At 40.1% G+C, this 12896-nt stretch overlaps 1 protein-coding gene across 2 annotated transcripts in view; it reads right to left on the bottom strand.

Annotated features, from left to right (window-relative positions):
- The window catches only part of LOC137424764 (uncharacterized), a 65826-nt gene that overhangs the window by 39420 nt on the left and 13510 nt on the right, over positions 1 to 12896 (bottom strand). For both annotated transcript variants that reach the window (XM_068112558.2, XM_078772712.1), the window contains exon 5: positions 8717 to 8747. In XM_068112558.2, coding sequence (XP_067968659.2) covers positions 8717 to 8747 — 31 coding nt within the window. The remainder of the gene's footprint in view (positions 1 to 8716; positions 8748 to 12896) is intronic.

The raw sequence follows: 12896 nt of genomic DNA, 5'->3' as shown, positions 1-12896 counted from the left end.
AACCTGTTAGAATTACACTTTAGAAACCTCTAGAATTACACTTTAGAACCTTCGAGAAATACACTTTAGGGCCCTCTAGAATTACACTTTAGGGCCCTCTAGAATTACACTTTAGAACACTCTAACATTACTCTTAATAACCGGTTAGAATTACACTTTAGAAACCTCTATAATTACACTTTAGAACCCTCTAGAATTACACTTTAGAACACTCTAACATTACTCTTAATAACCTGTTAGAATTACACTTTAGAAACCTCTAGAATTACACTTTAGAACCTTCGAGAAATACACTTTAGGGCCCTCTAGAATTACACTTTAGAAACCTCGAGAATTACACTTTAGAACCTTCGAGAAATACACTTTAGGGCCCTCTAGAATTACACTTTAGGGCCCTCTAGAATTACACTTTAGAACACTCTAACATTACTCTTAATAACCTGTTAGAATTACACTTTAGAAACCTCTAGAATTACACTTTAGAACCCTCTAGAATTACACTTTAGGGCCCTCGAGAATTACACTTTAGAACACTCTAACATTACTCTTAATAACCTGTTAGAATTACACTTTAGAACCCTCTAGAATTACACTTTGGAACCACCGAGAATTACACTTTAGAACCTTCTAGAATTACACTTTAGAACCTTCGAGAAATACACTTTAGAACCCTCTAGAATTACACTTTAGGGCCCTCTAGAATTACACTTTAGAACACTCTAACATTACTCTTAATAACCTGTTAGAATTACACTTTAGAACCCTCTAGAATTACACTTTGGAACCACCGAGAATTACACTTTAGAACCCTCTAGAATTACACTTTAGAACCTTCGAGAAATACACTTTATAACCCTCTAGAATTACACTTTAGGGCCCTCTAGAATTACACTTTAGAACACTCTAACATTACTCTTAATAACCTGTTAGAATTACACTTTAGAAACCTCTAGAATTACACTTTAGAACCCTCTAGAATTACACTTTAGAACCTTCGAGAAATACACTTTAGAACCCTCGAGAATTACACTTTAGGGCCCTCTAGAATTACACTTTAGAACACTCTAACATTACTCTTTATAACCTGTTAGAATTACACTTTAGAACCCTCTAGAATTACACTTTGGAACACTCTAACATTACTCTTAATAACCTGTTAGAATTACACTTTAGAACCCTCTAGAATTACACTTTAGGGCCCTCTAGAATTACACTTTAGAACACTCTAACATTACTCTTAATAACCTGTTAGAATTACACTTTAGAACCCTCTAGAATTACACTTTAGAACCCTCCTGAATTACACTTTGGGGCGATCTAGAATTACACTTTAGGACCCTCTTCAATCACCCTCTGGCATCCTCCAGAATTATACTTTAGAACCCTCTAGAAATGCACTTTAGAACCCTCTAGAATTACACTTTAGGGCCATCTAGAATTACACTTTATGGCCCTCTTCAATCACTCTCTAGCATCCTCTAGAATTACACTTTAGAACTTTCTAGAAATACACTTTAAAACCCTCTAGAATTACACTTTAGAACACTCGAACATTACTCTTAATAACCAGTTAGAATTACACTTTAGAACCCTCTAGAATTACACTTTAGGGCCCTCTAGAATTACACTTTAGAACCCTCAAGGATGATACTTTAGGGCCCTCTAGAATTACACTTTAGGGCCCTCTAGAATTACACTTTAGAACCCTCAAGGATGATACTTTAGGGCCCTCTAGAATTACACTTTATGGCCTTCTAGAATTACAATTTAGGGCCCTCTAGAATTACACTTTATGGCCTTCTAGAATTACAATTTAGGGCCCTCTAGAATTATAATTTAGAACCCTCAATGATGATACTTTATGGCCCTGTAGAATTACACTTTATGGCCCTCTAGAATTACAATTTAGAACCCTCAAGGATTATACTTTAGGGCCCTCTAGAATTACACTTTATGGCCCTCTAGAATTACACTTTAGATCCCTCTAGATTTACAATTTAGAACCCTCTAGAATTACCCTTTAGAACCTCCTTGAATTACACTTTGGACCCGCCGAGAATTACACTTTAGGGCCCTCTAGAATTACGCTTTAGGGCCCTCTAGAATTACACTTTAGGGCCCTCTAGAATTACCCTTTAGAACCCTCAAGGATTGAACTATAGGGCCCTCTAGAATTACACTTTAGATCCCTCTAGAATTGCACTTTAGAACCCTCTAGAATTACACTTTAGATCCCTCTAGAATTGCACTTTAGAACCCTCTAGAATTACAATTTAGATCCCTCTAGAATTGCACTTTAGAACCCTCTAGAATTACACTTTAGATCCCTCTAGAATTCACTTTAGAACCCTCTAGAATTACACTTTAGATCCCTCTAGAATTGCACTTTAGAACCTACTAGAATTACACTTTAGGGCCCTCTAGAATTACACTTTAGGGCCCTCTAGAATTACACTTTAGGGCCCTCTAGAATTACCCTTTAGAACCCTCAAGGATGATACTATAGGGCCCTCTAGAATTACACTTTATGGCCCTCTAGAATTACACTTTAGATCCCTCTAGAATTGCACTTTAGAACCTACTAGAATTACAATTTAGAACCCCCTAGAATTACACTTTGGAACCACCGAGAATTACACTTTAGAACCTTCTAGAATTACACTTTAGGGCCCTTTAGAATTAGGTATAAAACACATGGACACTTCTAGGCCTTCCAGGAAAGAAGTTGGTATTTCAAAAAAGGGGATCTGGAGTGAATTAACGGGGGTAGAAAATATCAAGGTTTTGGATGGGGGATAGAATCTAGAATTCCCCCTGTCCCCCAAATATACCTACAGGTCGCACAAGATCTGCCTGCAACCCTCTTATGGTTGAACTGCCAAAATCTCGGCTCTCTGCTCACCTTCACTCCTTCATTCCTCTTTTCTCCCACCTCTGGGGCAAACTCCCTCACTCTCTTCAATTACACTCCTCCCTCCAGGTCTTTAAAACAGCTGTTCACCACCATCTCTTATCTTCCCCCATCCAAAACCTTGATCTTTTCTACCCCCGCTAATTCACTCCAGATCCCCTTTGTTGAAATTCCGACTTCTTTCCTGGAAGTCCTTGCAGTGTCCATGTGTTTTTGTACCTCTCCCACCTCCCTCCCCCCCCCCCCCCCTCCAATGCCGCCTCCCCCAAGCCCTCTCCCTTCCACAGATTTCCCGATGTCCCTGCTCTCCATCTTGTCTCCCGCTCCCTTTATCATATGTTTTATGTTTCATGTGTCAGTTTGTCTTTTTGTGATCAATGTTAGCTCTTACACGAGCCTCGATCTTGTATACAACAACAACAAAAAAAAAAGTCTTTGGTAAGACTCATCCAGGGTTTGAAACCCTGATCTCTCGGACTCAGAGCGGATGCTTTAACCATTAGGCCACCATATCGGCATACATAATAAACAGATGGCCCTGAATAGGAAAGCAAATGTTCACAAATGGATGCTGATGCTTTTGGATTGTTGAAATAAACAAATAAAGCAATGCAATAAATCAAATAGGATGTTCACTCAAATGCAAATTTACAAGTTGACCCTCAGTGTCACTACATTAGGCAGGTCAGGTCTTTACATTTTTACAATTTTTCATATTAAATTTCACAATCTTCTGGTCATGTCAGTCTTTTGGGACTGCCCCTGGGAACACGTAACCCAGTGCTACCTACACCTCTCAATGGCTTTGGAAGCGGAGAGGGTGACTATGACACCCTACCAGGATCAAACACAACACCTGCCAAAGGGTGGATGAGCTCCCGTAGGGTTGCCCATCCGGTTTGGACCGGTTCAAGTCATACCAAAGACTTAAAGAAAATGGTACGTGCTACTTCCTTGCACTGACAATCACCTTCGGTTGGCATCCATAGGGAGGAGGAAACTCCTCTTGAGGAAATTCCCCGCTGAGAACGGTGAGAAAAGCGGCGCCATTGTTATGACGTCGCTGGTACCCAAGGTATCCCAGGAAGTGACGTAGGTGATGCCACTTCTCCCAAGTTCAGTGGCTGTGTTAAGTGTTTGTCTTGTGTTGGTTGCTATCTCCATATGCAGGCTTAGGAGGTGGTAGGAAGTTCTCCCAGACCTCAAAATCTCCACCTCTTTCTTCGGTAAAGGATCGTTATTCATGAACCAGATTGTGAAACTTCTCATAGCCTCGTTCCAAGGGCTCTTTTTACAATCCTCACTAAACCTCTGACAGCCTCCACTTGTAGCTCTTTTGCAGCGATATTCCCCGGAATGATTGTTAAGTGCTCAGTACCGTAAGGGTTTTCTTGATCATTCCTGTTGCTCCGACTATGACTGGTATGCGTTTGTGTGTGTGTGTGTGTGTGTGTGTGTGTGTGTGTGTGTGTGTGTGTGTGTGAGCTCTATTACGAGCCCAAAGCTGTAGCTGTAAATGCTGTAAATAACAGGTGTAGGGCTATTATTATTTTATAGCCCATGTATAAAAAAAAATCAATTAAAAAAAATATTGAACTTGAATATTGAACTTAATGTTTAAAATGTTATTTGCTATCTGGACCGACTCAGTTTTACCACTCTAGGTCTGTGTGAAAAGTTCAACAACGATGAAATGTCACATTCAACCATCTTTGTAAAAACACTTTCTATAAAACACTGGCACACGATCCATTACAGTGAAACCACACCTACCCAGACTAATTGGGGGTGCAGGTGTCTGGATTAGCTGCCAGTCGTGACTATTCTAAATCTATAGCAAAAAATGCATTAACTCGAACGGCACTCGGTAGAGAGCATGCCTACCTCCACCTGGTTGGCAATGTCACTCAATGGTGAAGAATCACTTAAAAATTATACTAGCCGGATCCGAATCTTCACCAAAATTGAATATGTTCGTCCTTGTCAGACACCCAACGGGTCCACCAAGTTTCGTCCGAATCCGTCGACAACTTTTTGAGATATCCTGCTATGTATCGTTTTTGGCACCATCTCCCAATGGTGAAAAATCACTCAAAAAATTCTAGTATCCGGATCAGAATCCGGATCTTCACCAAAATATAATCATTTCGTCCTTGTCGCATGCGCTACATCTCTGCCAAATTTCGTCGGAATCCGTCGACAACCTTTTGAAATATTTTGTTCACAAACAAACAGACAGGTGTGAAAACATCACCTCCATCCACCTTTGGTGGCGGAGGTAAACACGTAACTTGCATTACAAAAAAATGTATCACATAATCGAAACCACCCGCTGCTTGCAACAACACGTGGGATGCCTAAATGTGCAGCGATTTCTTCGGCGACAGGCTGAGGCTCAACACCACGAACACTGCTGCACATACAACTTGTAAACAGCTTCTTCCAGGTTCATATCCTTCAGCTGTTTCATTCATTCTTGTTGACACCACAACCGGCACTGACGTCAAACTTTATTGCAAACTGTCTTATTCACCTTCTACACCACTGGAGGTGGACGGAGGTTATGTTTTCACCGGTCTGTCTGTCTGTCTGTTTTTCTGTCTGTGAACATGACGTCTCAAAAAAAGGTGTGGATGCATTTGGACTACAATTGGTGGGCAGGTTGGGTGTGAGAAGGTCGAATTCCTTAGTTTTTGGTGAATATCTGGATGGAGATCCGGATACTATAATTTTAAAAGTCGTTCTTCATCATTGAGAGAAAGGGCCAACACCAATGTATAGCGTGATATCTCAAAAGGTTATGGACAGGTTATGTCAAAACTTGCTGGACAGGTTCGGTGTGTCAAGGACAAATTGTTTCGATTTTGATGAAGATCTGGATCTGGATCGGATAAATTTTTAATTCTGTCTGTTTTTCTTAATAACAGACACTGCTTGTTTAGATTTGTCAAACTCCTCCACAATCCTTGTTCTAGCCATTCCGCTTTCAAGTTTCTCTATTTTTAACTTGTCTGCAACATTTATAGACACATTTCCTTTTTCCTTCACTCTTTCCTTTCTTTGGACCCATTAAATACATTTTACCCGACTCAGCGGACTAGTCCAGATTCCCAACGGACTAGTCCAGATTATCCAAGGTCCGTACAAGTGGGCTTCGGACAAATTGTCAACTCCTTAAAAGTTCCTCTCTATTGATCAACGTCACCTTATTTTGTTGAGCACATTAAAAATGGCTGGAGTTGGCAATAATGGGATGTGCTTAAAGTACACATAGCTTAAAGTACACAAATCTTGGGCAAAGGACAGGAAGTGAGTTAGTGTAGGGCTTCATTGTTGCTATGCCCTGTGGAGAGACCTGTCCATTGCCATTCTCCATTATGGAGTGATCTTCATCTTCATCTCAATTGAGTCCAGGTAAAATGTGCTTCATTAACTCAACAGGACTACCATCCAGTTGAGTTCATCACATACTGAACCCTCCGGCGTCCGTCGTCTATCGTAGTCGTCTGTCGTCTGTCAACTTTTCGACGTTAACACTCCAGCGTCCACAAATATCAACCGATTCTGATCAAACTTGACATGCAGCATCCGTACCCCAAGCACCAGGTCGGTATTACATTTCAGCCCGATCCGTTGAAAAATGGCGGACTTAGGCGACCATTTTGTTTTTGGTCATGAAAACGACGTTAACACTCTAGCGTCCACAAATATTAACAGATTTTGATCAAACTTAGAACGTTTAACCCTTACCACACAAGGTGGGTTGCTATTGCATTCCAACCCGATCCTTCACAAAATAGCCGCCATAGGCCGCCATATTGTTTTCAGCTCCAAAACGACGTTAAGACTTTAACGTCCACAAATACTTATGGATTTTTATCAAACTTGGTGTGTGAGACTCTTACCACACAAGGTAGGTTGCTATCGCATGTCAACCCGATCTGTCACAAAATGGCCGCTATAGGCCGGCATATTTTTTCAGCTCTGAAACGACGTTAACAATCTAGCATCCACATATATTGACGAATTTTCATCAAACTTGTCATGTGACGCCCGACCTACTTTAAAGTTGTCCAGTCAGTTCAGTTGAGTTCTGCTTCCCTGGAATCTCTAGTTATTTTGTTGTGTTGAATTAATTTTGTTCGTAAGTCCACCACTGACGTGAGTTCCCGGAAGCTCCGAGTTGAGTCCAGTGTACATAAAAGTAGCACATGCGATGGACTTGAGACTTAATTTTGGACGGCGGAATGATACAGCATGAGGTACAACAGAGTATGTGGAATACAATACAGTACTGTGAATGTGAAAGCTCCAACTAAACAAGAGGGAGAATTGCTTTGTAATACATGTCTCCTACCCAGAATCGGGATTACAATGGCGCCAGGCACACGACCATTAGGGGCCCGTAGCGACCAATATTTTAAAAATTGTACACTGCGATCTTTTTTTAACGGCCACCATTATCCCGGGGAAAGCTTGGCCTAAGTCTTCACAAACCGGCTGGTCAGGCTGACATTCGACTAGTTAGGGCAGGAGTTTGCAATTTGCCCATCGTGCAAGCAATAGATCACCAACTCTTCGCGTCGGACACCTTGGGATCCTCAATGTCCACCAATGAATGCTGCTAGACCAGACACCCTTTTAATGTCCATCCGAGGGACGGCACATACATTGATGAATCACCATACACGCGAAACACCGGGATGAGTGTTTATAGCTGGGTCGGATTCAAACCCAGGCTAGACAGCCCAGAAGTGAGTGTGCGCATCCTTCCCCTCTCGGCCATTCTGCCAGCCAAAGTTTACACATCGCGATACGTTTCAATAAAGACTATGTATAGAATTTAATGCTAGAATATACATATACATATATATATATATATATATATACACTTGTGCATATGTCCTTTTGCCCAAGGGCTACCACCTCCATCTGAAACTTAAACTTGTAAATATTGTACAAATAAATGTTATATATTATAATATATATATTATAATATATATATTATAATATATATATATATATATATATATATATATATATATATATATATATATATATATATATATATATATATATATATATATATATACACACATCTGAATGTCGTGTTAAAGACTGCTTCTGTATTGATCTCCAGTCTTTTGCAATGGTTTCCAAATAGGGGCCCACAAATATGTTTGGAGCCAGGCTCACAAAGGGTAAATCCAGCCCTGCCCCTACTGGTCCCAATATTTTGCATAGTAAAGCCATAGCAAATTTTAAAAATTGATGAAATGCCCTGAAACTCGAACTTGTTCTGTAACATATAATAAAGCCGTGTACCTTTACCTTAAGCCATGCACCCAAGTTTCAGTTGAATATTTTAATGGTAAGGGGAAAAGTCTGCAAAACTGACCCATGTATAATATGTGATCTTTTGTAAGTTCAAAATGGGCATAACTCCGTCAAAAATTGGTGAAACGCCCCAAAACGCAAACCATTTGTGTAACTTATCATAATACAGCTATGCACCAAGTTTCAATTGAATATGTTAAAGGATATGGGAAAACAAGTCAAGAAAAGCAAAGGTGGGACGGACGGACGGACAAACAGACGGAGAAGAAAACCTGTATACTATAGACAATAGACCTGCAGTCTATCGTCCCTGGTGAAACCAGTAGGGGACTAATAAAGGAAATTATTTTTATTGCAGCATTCAAGTCAGCACAAGTGGTCGACCAAAGACCCTATTCGAATTGCTGGATACAAATTGGTAGTTATTTGATTTGGTCAGAGACTCGACTATAGGACAAACATTTTTACCTTGCGTTCGCAAGTCTTTTTCCTTTGGGCTCTGTAAAGTAGAAAAGCATAAATTATAAGTACATATTTGAAGCCAAAGGAATATACTTTTCAAGTACTCACTCAAATAACATTCTGTAATAACATTTGAATACAGAGTATATCTATATTCTTCTTCTTCTTCTATATATATATAAAAGAAAGTTTTTGTTTGTTTGTTTCTTGTTTGTTTGTCTGCACGCACTAATCTCCTGAATGGTGAAAGATAGGAGGAAACCTTTGAAACAAAAAATGTCGGCACGGGCCCCGGGAAGGTTATAGGCTCGGTGGCGAGGCCAGTTGAGGCCGCCTCGGCTGGGCTGGGCCCATTTCGCAATAAATATTCTCTTCTTTAAAAATTCTCTTGAGGTACAACTTATGCACTTAATAGGAATATCTGACTGATTGCAAAATATGCTTTCAAAATTCTCTCTCGCGTGGCCCGACAGAAGAAAGAACAAGGAATCGTTGAGCACTAACTGATACTGGGCTCACGTCAGACCTATGTACAGAAGATTAAATTCATTCAAAAAGAACCCGGGCAACGCCGGGTGCATTCAGCTAGTCACAAATAAATGAAACCAATGTAGTGCCTTAAATATGCATTTAGTATGACTGTGAAAACAATGTGCTTCTGAGCACGAGGTCAATTTTTGGCTTGTACAGATGTCTACCTTCATAAGGGTAGATTTTAAAGGTCAATCTTTTAACACGGATGTGTGTTCACCACAGTCTGTTGTTGAGGATAAAACAAACTCGAAAAACATTTTCCATGAAAGAGTATTTACATCTCTTCTATCGGAATTGTAGATGGTCGCTTGCAAACCGAGCCTAAAGGGTGGTGTACAGAAGCATTAAAAAAAAAATAATAATAATAAATACAAGGCTCAGGGAGGTAAAATTCGCTGCACGTGATCTGCAACGCGCGCAGAGTAAAAAGAGTGTTCATTTACGTTCGTAGAATGTCTAATAAATGAAGAAGATATAAGCACACCTGACAACTAGGCCGAGGCTTCAGACTTTGGCATGCTCACGAGGCTGCACCATCTTATAAACTGTTCCAATCCCTCCTAATTTTTGCGCTTTTCCTAGTAAATACATAATGATCATAACTGTATGATGCTACTCTTGGTAAGTGTTTTGTTAGATGGTTTGCCATCACCTTCCAAGTAGTCTGTCAGTACAGTAATATAGAATTTGCTCAGTGTGACTGGCGATAACTCGCAGACTTTTCGCGAAAAGCACAAGGGAATCTTTAACAGCCAATAACAACCAGTGTTGGAAGGTGGGTCCTCCGTCCTCATGTCTAGCGCAGTTGACAGCGCGCACATTGATGTCTCGCTCTGCATGCGAAACACCATGATAATAGTTTACAGCTGGGTCAAGATTGAAACCCAGCTCAGAGGAAAGTGTGCATACTTCAAAGCCACCCCACCAGCCCTAATTGTTGTCATTGCCATTTAAATAAAAAAGAATAAATTATCACACGAATAAATGCTCAGTTTATTTTCGATCAATAAGAAATTAATGTTATTCTGAGGATAACATGTGTATCAATCCATATGAAGCTCACAAGTAAGAAAACAACGATGCTCAAAGTGACCCCAAAAAGTGTTTTCTCAAGACAACGTACATTGCGCAAGAAAAAAAATTACAGAAATATACTTTGCTCGGCAGTCGGAAAATTTATTTTCCAGGAACTTGATCCCACTCAAGATAAATTGCCCAAAATGATGATCAGGACAAAAACAGCAAAAAACTAACCAATATTATTTGTTTTGCATGATAGGACTGTTTTTAATTCAAATACATTTCATGATGCGTACGGGCAAGATAAATACGATGCAGATATTAAGAATCAATTTTTTATTTCTAATTGTTTCTAATCTTTCCAATTTTATTCTAATTTTATTCGAATCTAATTTTATTTCTAATCGGGGAAGGATCGATCGCAAAAATCACGAGCAAAGAGAAAAATGGGAAAAAGGTAAAAATTTATGTCCAGTCGATTGATCCGTGAATAAATTAAGGAAATAAAGTATGGTATATGTATTGTAAGTTAAGAGGTATTCCAAGGTAGATTTTTTGCCACAGTTTTTAAATCCTTATTGTTGTGGACACACCTTCGAGGCAAATATATTTTCATTATCTACTTTACTCTTAAATCTTAGTGTCATTAAATGAACCAGACTCGGTGGTGTAATAGTTGAGGCATCTGCAGGCTATGTATCATGCTTGGTCCTTTCTATCAATGGTGAAGAATCACTTGAAAAAGTAAAAAAATTCGTGTATCCAGATCTGGGCCCGGATCCTTACCAAAATCTAATCAATTTGTTCATATCGCACACCCAACCGGAACACCAACTTTTGTCCAAACCCGTCCACAACTTTTTGAAATATCATGCTATATTTCGTTTTTGGCCCGATTTCTATCAATGGTGAAGAAAAAAATAAATAAATAAAATTTGGAAAAAAAAAAATTCTCGTATCCAGATATGGGTCTGGATCTTTACCAAAATCTAATCAATTTGTCTTTATCGCACACCCAACCTGTACACCAAGTTCTGTCCAACACCGTCCACAACCTTTTGAAATACCATGCTATATTTCATTTTTGGCCCGATGTGTATCAATCGTGAAGAATCACTTGGAAAAAAAAAAATTCTCGTATCCGGATATGGGTCTGGATCTTTTCCAAAATCTAATCAATTTGTCTTTATCGCACACCCAACCTGTACACCAAGTTTTGTCCAAAACCGTCCACAACCTTTTGAAATACCATGCTATATTTAGTTTTTGGCCTGATGTGTATCAATCGTGAAGAATCACTTGGAAAAAAAAAAATTCTCGTATCCGGATATGGGTCTGGATCTTTTCCAAAATCTAATCAATTTGTCTTTATCGCACACCCAACCTGTCCACCAAGTTTTGTCCAAAACTGTCCACAACTTTTTGAGATATTGTGCTATATTTAGTTTTTGGCCCTATATCTGCATGGTGAATGATCTGAGCGTCTGCTTTGAGTCTCGGAGTCTCGGAGTCTGGGAGTCTGGGAGTCTGGGACTTCGGTGGTTCAAACCCCCGCCGAGTCACACCAAAGATTTTAGAAATGTTACGTGCTGCTTCCTTGCTTGACGCTCAGCATTCAAAGGATAGAGCACGGCAAACAGCGCTGGGAAGGCAAAGGCAAACCACCCAGTGTAACCCTTGCCAAGAAACTTCTTTTGCAGCACCAAGACTCTGTAAAGAGTATGGTACAGGTTTGTTTTCATTAAGGCTAAGCTTAAAGAGGTTGAAAACAAAACTTAGTCACATGTGTGCAGTAATTAACTTGAGTAATGGTCCAACTTGTATGAAATGAGAGGACCTATTGAGTGATTCTTTCTGGGATTGGATAGAAACTTCTCTGGAGGGTTTAAAATGCAGGAGCATCCTTTATGGGGGGCCTGTTGCTTCCCAGACACACAGGACTATGGACATCGCAGGGAAAGATTTTACTGGGAAATCTATCAAGATTCGTTGTGAATTAAAAGCCTGGTGTTGGCTTAGCGGTTAGGGTGCCGGCTTGGGATTCTTGGATCCTGGGTTCGAATCCCGGTCGATCACTGAATTAACGCCAGCGGGGTTGACTCAGCCTGTCATCCCTCTGACGTCGTAACGCCAGCGGGGTTGACTCAGCCTGTCATCCCTCTGACGTCGGCATAATTGAGTACCAGTTCACTGGTAATTCCCTGTGCTCTGAAAGAGGGACCAATAGGGTTGGTGGCAGGAAGGACATCCGGCTGTAAAACATTGCTTCAAAAAGGGGACACGGTGAACAAAAAAGGCCCAACCCCTGCGCTGAAGGGGAAAAATGGCCTCTAAATGTGGTTCTTCTTCTTGTATTCGTTGAGAATTGTAATTTTTGCAGGAAAAAAAAATCTGATTGCATGCTCTGAAATTGTTCTCTGAGCTAAATCTGAATCTGTCATTGAGAATTTGGTGTGAATTGGAATTTCTCAACATCCGGTCTGCATTGTGTTTTTGCTAGAGATTTACTTTTGTGTCGTATCGTATGCATATTCGGCCAGGAGTGAATTGCGAGTTTGGCCCTCAGATTGCATAATTTCTGTTGGACTTGACTATATCGCTGATGGGATGCCCCTTGTATGTTAGGACAGCA

Source organism: Myxine glutinosa, chromosome 1 (assembly GCF_964187855.1).
Source record: "Myxine glutinosa chromosome 1, kmMyxGlut1.1, whole genome shotgun sequence".
Classification (NCBI taxonomy): domain Eukaryota; kingdom Metazoa; phylum Chordata; class Myxini; order Myxiniformes; family Myxinidae; genus Myxine; species Myxine glutinosa.
The sequence above is the reverse complement of the archived record's forward strand: the minus strand, read 5'-3'. Positions and strand labels throughout refer to the sequence as shown.